The following is a 12,769-nucleotide window of genomic DNA, read 5'->3' on the forward strand; positions in this document are numbered from 1 at the left end:
GATGTACTCATTTAGATCTGTGATATCGCTGTTGCGTCAGCTCAAATTAAGGTGGTGTCTTATGTTGTACAATTAGAGGGTGCGTATGTTGTTCCAGACTCATACACCACTTCACATGCTGGATGCAACTGTGAGGAACACAACCAACATCATGTAATATTGTACCACCAAGTTTGTGGACGATCACAGGGAAAAAAAATGATGAAAAATATGATTTAACATTGCAGAAGTTCAAACCACAAACCTCTTTCCCCGCTTAAGAACCCATGAAAGTGCCCAAATTTTCCACCAGTTTAAAGTACAGCAGTCCCTTTTCTTTGCTTAAATTCTGTTTGGCCTCCAGTTTTCCTGGCTGTATCTTTGCATCTTGATGACTTTTGTTTTCTTTTTTTCAGTTGTGTCATTATAGGTGATTCTGAATATGCAGAATGACTAACACGATGGGGTGGAGCATGGATCTAGGGTGGGTGACACTTACATGGTTGTTATTGTTCGACTTGTGCAGCAGAGCTGGTGGCTACAAAAAAAAATCCTGGTGAAGATTAACCAACTTTTGACTTTCAGGTAAGATTTGTTTTTGTCCAAGTATTTGAATATGTGTGTAGACACTAGAGTAGATAAATTCAGAGTACAGGTTCATGTCTGCCAAGATGCCAGGCGGTCCATCTGTAATTTCAAAAGTACATTGAATTAGTTTAGGTGTGGTTGTTTTTACCAAGCAGAAGGTTGGAAACAAATGGAGACTTGAATTGTTAAAGATCTGAAAATGACGCATGCCCACTGAACTGATGTCTGTCACTCATATTGCCTCAAAATTCAAGTCTGATAAGTTTTTTTTTTTTTTTAATATTTGCTAAAAAGAAATTTGCATAAATGTCTTAGAGAATTGTTAACAATACATTCATCAAAGTAAATGAACTAGTTTAATGAATAATGTAAGTTTCACTCACAAACGTGCCAGTAATTTAACCTGCCTTTAGCTCGCCTTTGGTTTACAAATAGCATGTTTTGTGTATATGTAAATCATTCCACTAAAAACAATAAAGTTCTGAAAATTTCAGATTTATTGATTTATTAAATAACTGTATTTACCCCCATAGTCAAAGACTAAAAAAATAGTTTGATGTTGATCTAAAATTCCTAAAATTCAAAATGAATATTGCTGCACAGGAGGAGGCAACACCTTGTAAATAAGACATCTGCGTAATCTGCCAGATCATATGCTCTATATAAAATCTGGATACTAACAAATCCATCAACATTATTACCTAGTGTAGAATGCTTGTTTTACTCTTCTGGTCAGCAGCGCTCTTCTATGAGGCATGTGTGACAGTTTTTTTAAATAAGAAAGTGACCCTGGAGGAATCCTGATACGCTTCTCCACCCGAGAAGGTGAAATCAATTGCACGACTTGATATTTTAATCTATATTTCCTCGTTGATTCTTTGAGATCCACAATAAATTATCTGACTTTATGGCTGACACTTCAGTGCAATTTATTTATCTGACAAGGCTAATCTGCTTATGTGCTCATAAACTGCAGTGTCTGTGATGTAATAATAATAATTTCCTCTTCCCTCGCAGGGACTGAAGACTATCATCTAATAAAGACGCACACAGAAGTTGCATTTTAATTCATTGTTGCCATTAAGAGGGCGAGTGAAAAAAATCTCAGCCTCTTAAGGACGACCTGCACCGCATCCTGGGAAGCTTTCAGGGTAACAAAATGTCAGATGCTGACTTCAGAAGGCTTGAGTTCTTCAACAACATCCTGAATGGCTGCAGTGAGGGTCCGTTCTGTAACAACTCTCACCTGATATTTCACAACACAAATAATGGCAGCGGGCTGGAGCTTCTTCATGATGGATCCCCCTGGCTGAGAATACTCATCTCTGTGGTGTACTTCATAGTAGCTACGGCAGGAGTGTTGGGTAATCTGTTAGTCATGTTCCTGCTGTATTCTACTCACACCATCACTACAGGCACCATCAACTTCTTTGTTTTTAACCTGGCTTTGGCTCACCTGCTCTTTTCACTGGCCTTACCATTTTGGGCCGTGGACATCGCGATGGACTACAGCTGGCCTTTCGGTATGACCACATGCAAGGCTGTGTCTTTGCTCACAGGACTTAATGTCTTTGCCAGTTGCTTCTTCCTGACAGCTATGAGTCTGACCCGATATTGCTATGTGGCAACTGCTCTCAAACCCAGCGCTTCCCTGTGTGCAAGATCTTGCACTTTCCCAATGGCCACAGCTTTCATCTGGGTTGGAGCATTCATAGCAGCGGCGCCCCGAGCTGTGTTTGCAGACCTGAGTCGTGTAGGCAGCGGTAATGACACAGCATGCCTGCTCCGCTTCCCAGATGGTACGGCCTGGCTTGGAATAAACCAGCTCCTGCGAGTGGTGCTGGGATTCCTGCTGCCCTATGCCACCATCATCCTCTCCTACCTGCTTCTGCTGCGCTTCCTCTGTAGGCACAAACTGAAAGGCAGCAGCAACTCTCGGCGAAAGGCTGATATTTCCAAGTCTGTGGCAGTAGTGGTGCTTTCATTCTGCGCCTGCTGGTTTCCATACAATATCCTGACACTTTGGAGCGTCTTGATCCAACTTGACATCATTGACATCAGCAAATCCTTCTACTCAGCTCAGACGTACTTCTTTCCTCTGGCCAACTGCTTGGCTTTCACCAGCAGCTGTTTCAACCCGGTCATCTACTGCCTGGTTAGAAAAGAATACCGCGCGGCTCTCCATAACGTCCTCTTCAAACTGAGTCTGGCCATTATGTCCAAGATGCCGTATGCAATGAAGTCTGAGGAGGGGTCGGGGCAAGCTGGGCAGCTTGCGATTCCACTCAAAAACATGGACAGTCAGACATCCCAAACCGACATAAGGAGATACCCGCCACTGTCAACGCTCCCGACTGTGGTATCCACTCTGTGAAACCTCAACGCAGTGACCCCGCATTCTCTCATTGAACACATATGTAACAAGAATGGGATGCTTTAAGTGTTTTGACAGTGTGCTTTAGGAAGGCTCATATTTTCCATATAACGTTGTGCACTGTGTATAATGTAGATCTGTTGTAAGATGCATCTTGAAAACTGTATAAGCTTTTCTGGATCTGCATTAAAATGTTAGTGTTTTAACACTGTAAAAAACTGCATGTTCTGATTTAATACAAATCTAACTTGAAGAGATCCCACCACTTTGTGTAATGTCTCTTCCAATGTATTTTCTTTCTCTCTGTATTGTTTATATTAGAATAGACTATCATACAATAGTTAGTAAAAAAAAAAACTATGTACAAATGTTTACTACTGCTTTTGGAACAATTTATATCCCGTCAGTGTAGATCTCAATTGTGGTTGTCTTGGTTTCAAAGTGTCCATGTGTGGAAAGATTTTTGTCATTTGTTGAGTAGAAACCTGAAAATAAAACGGATCCCAACATACATTCTCTGCTTTGTGTTTTTTTTTTTTTTTTGCTTTTCACTTTGTTCTCAAAAAGGTCTTACCTCAACAGCCGTGATCTAAAATGTGAAAAATAAATGTTGAAGTCTTAACCGAAGCTGGCCATTAAGGTGAAAGTGAAGAGTTGTTCTCTGGTTTGGATAGAGAATTTATACATTATACATTAGAGTGAATCTGTTGAAACATTTTGCCTAAAGTATTTTGATATTATTCTGATACCCTTAATGTTTGGTTGCTACGAGAATGAATAATTAACACACTGTGTTACACAGAAATCTTTCATTCTTGCTGGAATATGAATAAATAAAATCAGAAGTTTCTCCTAAAGAGTTTTAAATGTATAATTTAACACAAAGTAGATTGCTTTATAGTTTACAGTGTAAGACATTTATTTTGCTGCTCCTTCTGTCCTCTGTGACTTCAGTTTACCACAAGATGGTGGTGTTGTTAAATTTCTAAAGCTGAATGAGGCCACAACTGACAGTAGAACACAGATTAATTTTGCTCAAGGAATGATGAGTCTTTTGAGTCTGATACTCATTAATCCAACACGGTCTAAAATATTTCAGACTTTCATCTGAATAAAAGTTTCATAAATTAAACAAAATGGGGACAAATAGATGCAAAGTTATCACAGAGACACGAAAAGCCCAGAAAGAGATGAAAATAACCAAAAACACACCAAATGACAAAAAAGAGACAGATTATGAAACAATGGGTCAATGGTCATCTACACTAAAAAATAATGGTTTTACTTTTCATTATATGACATAATTTTGCATTAATTCTATATAGTTTATTGAGTCCACCTCCTTTTGTTGGTTTTGTACGCCTGTGTTGTTATTCTTCATCACTTTGTGGATTCCGGCATCTCTTTGGGTCTTGCTTCTTTTTAAAAAAAAAGATTTTGCGATCCTTGTAGTCATTTTGTGTCTCTGTCATAATTTTGCATCCTTTTGTAGTCACTGTTCACTTTTTGATGAAATCTCAGCCTCAGTGTTGTGTAATTTGTTTCTTTGTTTGTCATTATTCCAGTTTTTCTCTCCATTTTGTGTTTTCCACTTTATGGTTATGAAAAGATTTAAATTGACATATTTTGTAGAATTTTTTTCTCTTTGTGGTAATTTACTATCTCCTTGTATCTCGTGTCTTTCTCTGAAGTTTGCACCTCTTGTGGTCTTTTTGTCACCGTGATCATAACATATCTTTGTACATTTTCCTCATTGTTTTACATAGTTTTGCTTTCATTTAAATTATTTTGGCCTGCATGTAGTTTTTGTGTCTCTTTGTTGAAATTTTTACTTCTCTAACAGATGCGTCCTGTATGCCTGAAAACTGAGATTTTAGCCAATATTTAGAGAAGATGAGGTACAGACAGCTACAGACATGTTGCATAAATGTTGGCAAAATAAGCCTAAAAGCCAGCTGAAATGATGTGAGGAGATACTAAGTCAAGTTATGATGTATGACTTGAAAGGACTGATTAGCTGCGACACAAGAAAGCTGCAAACTGACAAATAGATGTGTTGTTGTACTATAATTTGATTGGAAATGTTTAATTCAATCATTGGTAATGACAAGACGCTGCTGAGGCTCCTAGCATATAACAAAACAATGTAAAGCCTGAAGGGCTTGAGTAAGGGCTCACTGGAGGTGTGTTGCAGCAGCAGTGAACAAAAGGCTGAGTTTCTTATCTTGAACTGGACAAAGCTGTGCTTGAAATAGTTTGCTTCAACATTACCACGTGTCACAACTCCTTTTATTTCACATTTAAAAAGATGTTCAGTATTCTAGGGAACGCATTTATTCGCTTTGAACAGAATATTGGTAAAACTATCAACACCCGTTGTCAGTATCTTTTTTACGACTATTTCAGGGCACCAAATCAAAATTAAAATACCATCAATGCAATACCATCCTCTAGTAGGAGAATTCAGTCAGCAGAGACAAGTGTTGCCATCTTAAGTTTCTAGAAACACACATATGGTTCTACTGTTGTCATTTTACATTTGTTGAAACCACTTTAGCAATGTGCACCATCTTTATGAACTAGCAGGCAAGCAATTAGAGAGGCTTAGCTCAATCCAAGTTCAATAACAATGCTTTTTTCACCATGATTTGCCTTGAAACCTTGTTTTCTAATAAAGGCACTGGTGCTAAGCTTTTTAAATGACACAATATCCAATTACATAACCAGTAACATTTGAAATAAATTGTCTTTAGTTTAAAGTCCCTCCCCATGTAACTTGTTTTTTTGGACTTCTTGAGGAAATATCTGATTATTTAAATCCAAGATTTTCTATTATGGTCCTTAAATAGTTGCCAACTGTCCTGCCACGCATTGAGAGCGTGAACCAAAACAGTAATAGGATATGTTAAAATTCTTAGTAGAGCTAAGAGAGACTTCTGAGTAATTCTTCACCTACACTGACATTATGAATGTAGATTCTTAGGACAGAAAACTTTAAAAAGAGACGGAGAGCAAAACATTCGTGTTTGTTTTCAAGGAATTTAACACAATAAATGCAGACAGAAGCCAACAGTCGTGTTATGTAACCTCTCTCATTGCCAGGCTTAAAACTCATATAAAACTCACCTAAATACTTGAAATGATAACAGAGGATCGGTTAGGGATTTATTAATTTATTGAAATCACTCGGAAAAATCACCTGAAATATGAATACATTCCCTTTGTTCAAACAAAAATCATATCGATCAAGTATACTTACACTAATAATAATTACAAGCGCAATCATACCTACAGTAACTACCATTATAAATAAAACTACCAACATTAAACATCCACCACACAACATCAGGGGGTCTGGAGGGTATGGCTTATCAATGGGGAATGGCTTAGTTCAAAAGAAATGTCAAGTAAATTAAGGTTTTACATCCAGTAGGCCAAATTCAAGTCAGAAATCTCACCAGCTATATATTTGTGACACAGCAAGTCAATTGAGCAGAATTATAGCTGCCAAGAAAAATATTGTTTCATTCCAAAATGCTATACATCCATTTTAGATACATAAATATGTTGATTGGTGTTACATACCCTTACTCAAAATATATAAGATAAATAATCTAATCTATTAGGTCCTGCTTTAGCTGCAGCAAAGCGGCAGTTATTCCCCCTTGGTTCAACAAAGGTTTATATATTGTCTGTAAACATAAAGCACTTTTTCCATAGTTTCTTCTATAATATTCCTCATAAAGTTATGTTACATTAGATCATTTGTTAATTTTTTTTGGGAACAAAAACAAAAACAAAACAAAAAAAAGCTTTTGTTCCTCTTATGTGGCAAAACGATGAAAGAAGGTGTAAATGAAACCGTTTTTAAGGACACGACGAGGGCCAGGGGCCCACGGAAAACACAAGCGGTGTCATTTCATGTGGGCTTTGATCGGTATTCAGCTGTAATCATCGCCTGCCAAAAATCACGTTTCAGCGTTTTGTGCATACGGCATAAAGATGATCAAAGTTACCTTTGTGTTCCTCACAACACCTGAGAGTCTGACGGGTACCTGGAACACATTCAGTCGAGGGGATTTTCGTGACTGTGATGGTAACGGCACTTAAATAGCACAAACTTCAGAAATGTCAGGAAGTCTACAAATGGCAATAAACAAGCAACCAAGATCTAAACCTGATCTTTTCCCCCCACCCATCTGGTTAGAAACAAAGTTACAGTTGGTTGTTGGGGGTGTCTCTTTAAGAAGTAGCTTTTTTTTTCTTTTCTTTTTTTTTTTTCATCCTCTGAGGTTGTGAGCAGATAACTGATGAGGGCATGCTTTAGAGGTAGCACACTGTACCACTGCAGCTAATACAGAGAAACCTTCAATAATACATGGGTATATTTTGTAGTTTTATATATTTGAAAACATCTCTCACAGACTATGAGTTGCGGCTTCTTGTAAAGTGAAAACAGAAGTGCAGTATAACATTTCAAAATACTGTATTGCAATGCAGGCCAAATAAATAGACGCATATTTCAAAAAGAACTTAAAACTGCAATCCAGCATTGTTGAAAAGCACCGCTGCTATTTTGGTTACACAACATGGATGAGCTAGTGTGAGAGTTCACCACATAACGTCATCTGGAACTGAAAAGTGCTCGGCTGGGACCTTGATCAGCTGTCATCCCGCAGCACTGTCGTTTCTGGATTGCAGCATTAAGAGTTATTATAATACAAGAATTAAGTTCTTGCCACAACTTTAACATGCCAGTAGGCCTACCCTTAATTTGAATACATTTTACATATAAGAATAGATATACATTAAGCTATTTTATACATTTCTGGTAACATAAACATTTAACTTTGTATCATTTATCTTGAAATAAAACGTTTTTTTTAAAGGCAAAAGGCTAAGATAAATTATATCAACCATGAAATTTGTCATGTAAATGATTCTGACTAACATACAGAGTTAACCAACACACTGCTTATTAATTAATCACCTGACTACAAAAAAAAGAAAGAAAAAGACATTTAATATACAAAGTTTACAGGTTTTTGTATTGGCATTGTTAGGTTTGGGCCCTGTGGCGCAGACTGTAAGGCAGTCAAATCCTGTGCACATATACTTACATGTCCCTGCTTCTTCTTGTTCTACTGTTTCCACTGTCTCTCTTGTGATTTCTGTCCATTTCTCTGCACGCTCTCATGTTGTATAATGCGAAAGGCTGAGTGCTGCATGCTTCCAAGAAATGAAATGGAAGAGTCAGCAGGTTGGATTATAAAAAGATGCCTCACTATAAGAAAGCCATGTCGTTGTGTTTTTCTACAATAGAATAATTGGTGACGGTGAACTGACTTACTTGTCCTTGCATCTGAAAAGCACACGCAGAACTGTCGCACATCGATGCTCAAGAGACATTAAATACATCAGATGAGTGCTCCACCGCCAACAGTACTGTGATTTCTTTCTGGTTTATCGTCATTGTTAATTAAATCTTTTTCTATGTCGTGTTTCAAACCAGTGTTACAAAGTGACTCATTGAAAAAGGTACAGAGAGACACAGTTGTTCTGTCATTTCTTAATATGCTAACTAAAGTATTATCAAAACGGTGCCAATGAATTTTTAACTTATTAAATTACTTATTGTCACAGCTCTCAAGGAAAGAGCACACAGGCGAGCACCGATTGAACGATTATAGCGCTCCCGAGTGGTCAGGAACAATGTGAGAAGCCATGTCAGTGTTGCGTTTATGAAATGGTTGAAATAACATGAATTACAGAAAAATTCACTCCAACAATTTAAAGTGGTACTGCTGATGTCCAAGACTTTTAGTCTCTTATGATGTTAAATGAAAAAATAACTTTTTTTCTCTTAATTGGGGCTGTAGAAAGTTCTTATGAGTCAGACAGCACGGTTACATGCACAGCGGAGTCAAGCCACAGTTGATTCGACCTGGACATTTAATTGAACCACTGTCTTTGTCCCAGTTTGAACGCATGAGAGATAACAAATGACGCCTATTCGACGGCACAACACTGTGAACTGCATGAAAAGAACGTTCCAAGTGATTCTTCCACTTCTAACTTCCTCTGTTGGAGGATTTTATAAGAGCTGAATGGCAGTCTAAAAAATACATTAAGTTACCAAGAGCTGACACACAGTGGGACAATTTTCAGTCACAATTTCTGATGCATTTAACCGTCTGATAAAAGAAACAGAAAAACATGTGAAAGAGAGGAGTTTTAAAGGGAATTCGGCTGTATGGATATACTCGTGTTTTTTTACAAAAGATGCAAAGAGTTGGAAATTTGGAGCATGCAGAGTGATTCAACCCAAAACTGCATTATCTGGGTGTTAGTCCGGCTTTCACAGCTTCAATTTTGGTCAAATCAACATCTTTGTGTTCATTTAAATGTCCAGTTTTAGTCAGAACAATTCTTTGAATACAGTAACCTGTTTTTATTCTTCTAGTGTCATATAAACATGCTTAGGTTTTAACCTGCAGCAGACAGAGTGCTACCAGTTTGGAGACTCTGAAGCTGGGTGCGCTAAAGCTAGAAGCTACTCAGAAGGGGGCCACCAGGAAAGCCTCAAAAGTTTCATAATGGTTTGAGTGACGGCTTATACTGTGGATATTGTGGATCACTTCCGCCTCGCAGTTACATGGACTGCATACATGTAACACGGTTTGCAAACCGGGCTCTTTTGGAATGCACTGCGAACAGAATTTCTGTGGTTGAGAAAGTGTAAACAACTGTCAGAAGCAGAAGTGGTGTGGTGTACATATCCACAATACTATGCTCACTGGAACCACGATGAGAAAGTTTAGGCTAGAGTTCTTACTTCTTGTGGTGGCCCTCCTCTGCCCATCTAATGTCTACATCAGGTAAGACACTGACGACTCATAAGTACTTCAAACAACAGCACTTAAAACTAAACATCCCTTCGAGCTTAAAAAAAATGACAAATACACTAATCTGTTTGATATTTTATTAGAATGGGAAAATCACTCCCAACCTCTGCATTCTTAGTTCCTAGAATTGTCCACAGAAACCTGGATGACATCACTATGACATCATCTGGATTTTTTGCTCTGATTTACTCGAGACCCTTCAGACAAACTGTCTCTGCACAGGCTGAGTAGCGCCCCCATACTGAATAAAATTGGTGGAGTGCCTCTTTAATCTGCATTTCTGTTATCAATGTTGTACCTTGTATCACTGTTTTGAAATATTAAGTATACTTTATCGTCATCATAATAACAATAATCATTATTAATATTATTACAAGGTGAAACAAACTCAGATTATTTCAAAGTATGACCACATTGAAATAGGTTTAGTAGGCGTAAGAAGTGTGTTTTTTTCCCCCCACACACACTTAGAGTCAAGGCTCTACTCTGTGTGCTGAAGGAGAAGGCAAAGCAACGAGAGGATTGTACTTAAAGCAGCTGATTGTAGGACTTGTTTGGCATCTTTTCAGATGAGATGATAGTACTATAAATGATACAAAAATCATAACGATACCCACTTTGTAAATTAAAACACCTTTACTACAAGTAAATTGTTTGAGCCAAATCATGAAATCGATCTTAGTTTGGGCTTTGCATCTAAGGATCAGATGGCAAATGTCGAAGGCGTCATCACGAAGGGATATTGTGCTTGTTAAAGCTTCTTTACGTTTTCCTCAGGAGCCACTCGAGTGAGAAGCTGCTTGTAGAAGGAAAAAATCCTGCATCCATCTTCATCGCACTCTTTTACACACCTCCTCGCTAAAGGTAAAGAAACTCAATAGGTAAAGTATTGCCATTGTTGTGGCACTGGCTTATATTCCAGTCAACATGTGCAGAAGTTGCACACATTGGTCCTCACACTAAGATGATTGTCAACTTCTGGTACAGGCTAAGCTTTAAAATGTGCAAAGGTTTCTTTTGTTTGTTTTTCAAAGGTTGTGAGATGACACCTCCAGTAGTCCAACTAGATCCACTGCAGTGCTTTGTCTTGATGGGGTTAATGTAGGAGCATTTGAATCAGCCTTCTTACACCCGAGTGACCATCATGAACTCTGGTCACTTTGGAACTGGCAGTCAGGATCCCGGGAGGCAACCGTAGCCCTGGTTGATGGACTGAGAGGAGACAAAACAGACACAATTACCACTTTTCTCCATTTACAGCAACAAGGTGCAGGTTTAATACAGTAGTTTTACGTGTTTTTTGTCTCATGTTATCATTAATTTTCAGTTAAATGAAGACTGATACCACCCAGATATCTAATAAATCTGATCCTGAAACTAGCACCTGGTTCACTCAATGTGGCAGACTGGAACACACATCTTAGTTTTGGCTTTGACTTAAGTATTCTGACTTGAAGTTCCCATAAATAATCTAGCTAAATGCTACTTAGCGACACAGTATATTTACATTTTTCCTGTTAAAACAGGTTAGTTTCCCTCTGAAAAAGTCAAATCCTTTCTGATTTGTCAGCTCCTCGACCCTGAGCACCACCCAGCAGTCAACACCGGCGCTACCAAAGGCTGTCAGATGCATTTGAACAGTGAGGAGGGACCATGTGCATGTGTGTAGGATGGGGTTCTGAAATTTTAAGTTCACCCATTATATGAAAACTACCAATATGACATCTGAAGAGGCTAGGAGCAGTGACTGAACTTCTAACCCCGAGTCACAGTGGAGAGAATGGTGTGAAGTGACGAGAAAGGCTTAAGAATGTTTTTGATATGACAAGGAGTTCTTAAATGCTCTGTGCTTCTTGTTGGTGTTCTAACTAATTTTTCTTCGGGGAATAAAATGGTAGAAGGATGTAAAGATTTAATGTAAAATGTAGCTTTAGCAAATTTCAATAAGCTAAAGTGTCAAATCTCAGGAAAACACACACTCTTTAGAAACCATTAAGAATACTTAGAAAATATTTGTTAAGGGCCAAATAGAGGCATATATGAGGTAAAAACCCTTAAACACTGAATTTGGTTTTGTGGGGACTTCATCCTCATTCTTTTAAAGACAGAAAATAAATGTACACTACCAGTCAAAAGTGTTTTTATTCTAAATCTGAACATTTCAAGTCAAGTGAATAGCTTTTTGAATCGTACAAACGTACCCAGCAAGTTGCCCAGATTAAGGACACTGCACCCTCTACAACACCCGATGCATTATTAAAGTAATACTGCACTGCAGGATACGGTACAGAATAAGGTGGAAAGCAGGCAAGCAACAGAGTAACAGCTTGGTCAGTGGCGACATTACAGCGATAAAAGGCACACAGAAAAAGAGTGCTGTTGAAATGATGAAGGAGGAGATAGTGGGCATCACGGGCTCCATTGGGATTCAGCAGGTCTTATGGAACCAAATGCAAATCTTGCTGGAGTGGGCAATTTCAACGTGGTTGCTGCAGATCATAAAATAAACTGCCAATGCTGCATTGACTACGGCACTGGTACTTAGCTAGCTTTAGCCACAGTGTTGGAATTAACAAACAAGATTGAGAGGAAGATTTAAACAGGACTTTATAATACAAATGCAAAGCTTGGTGAGTCTGTCAAAGTCCAAGGATGGTATGGAAGTTTGGAGGTTGTTTCCACCCATTTAGTTTCATGTTAATCTCCTTTTAGATGGCAGTTGGCAAACAGCTTTAAGGTGCATTACCACTACTTTCTAGATTTGAGTGTGTTACACGTTTGGAAACTTTACTATAATTTTTTTTCTTGAGTTGATATGCAGTCATAAACAGAAGTCAGTATAATATTAGGTGCTGTTTTATTGTTTGTTCTTATTTTTACACCTTATTCATTGCTTACTTAATTATATAAGTGCCTATGTTTA

At 38.1% G+C, this 12,769-nt stretch overlaps 2 protein-coding genes across 5 annotated transcripts in view; one reads left to right on the plus strand and one right to left on the minus strand.

Moving 5' to 3' along the window:
* The first annotated feature begins 1,726 nt into the window (after positions 1 to 1,726).
* On the plus strand, positions 1,727 to 2,941 carry LOC140274544 (relaxin-3 receptor 1-like). The gene has a single exon (XM_072369851.1). The coding sequence runs from the start codon at positions 1,727 to 1,729 to the stop codon at positions 2,939 to 2,941; it is 1,215 nt and encodes a 404-aa protein (XP_072225952.1).
* A 3,166-nt stretch (positions 2,942 to 6,107) lies between these two features.
* LOC140275161 (ras/Rap GTPase-activating protein SynGAP-like) overlaps positions 6,108 to 12,769 on the minus strand; it is a 51,902-nt gene continuing 45,240 nt past the window's right edge. For all 4 annotated transcript variants that reach the window (XM_072370570.1, XM_072370568.1, XM_072370569.1 and 1 more), the window contains one exon: positions 6,108 to 11,058. In XM_072370570.1, the coding sequence (XP_072226671.1) occupies positions 11,020 to 11,058 (39 nt within the window). In that variant the 3' untranslated portion in view covers positions 6,108 to 11,019. The remainder of the gene's footprint in view (positions 11,059 to 12,769) is intronic.

Source organism: Leuresthes tenuis, unplaced genomic scaffold (assembly GCF_036924035.1).
Source record: "Leuresthes tenuis unplaced genomic scaffold, fLeuTen1.0.hap1 SCAF_18, whole genome shotgun sequence".
Lineage (NCBI taxonomy): Eukaryota > Metazoa > Chordata > Actinopteri > Atheriniformes > Atherinopsidae > Leuresthes > Leuresthes tenuis.

Excerpts from the sequence above, each read along its gene's own strand:
- LOC140274544 (XM_072369851.1), top strand. The coding sequence starts at position 1,727 with ATGTCAGATGCTGACTTCAGAAGGCTTGAGTTCTTCAACAACATCCTG.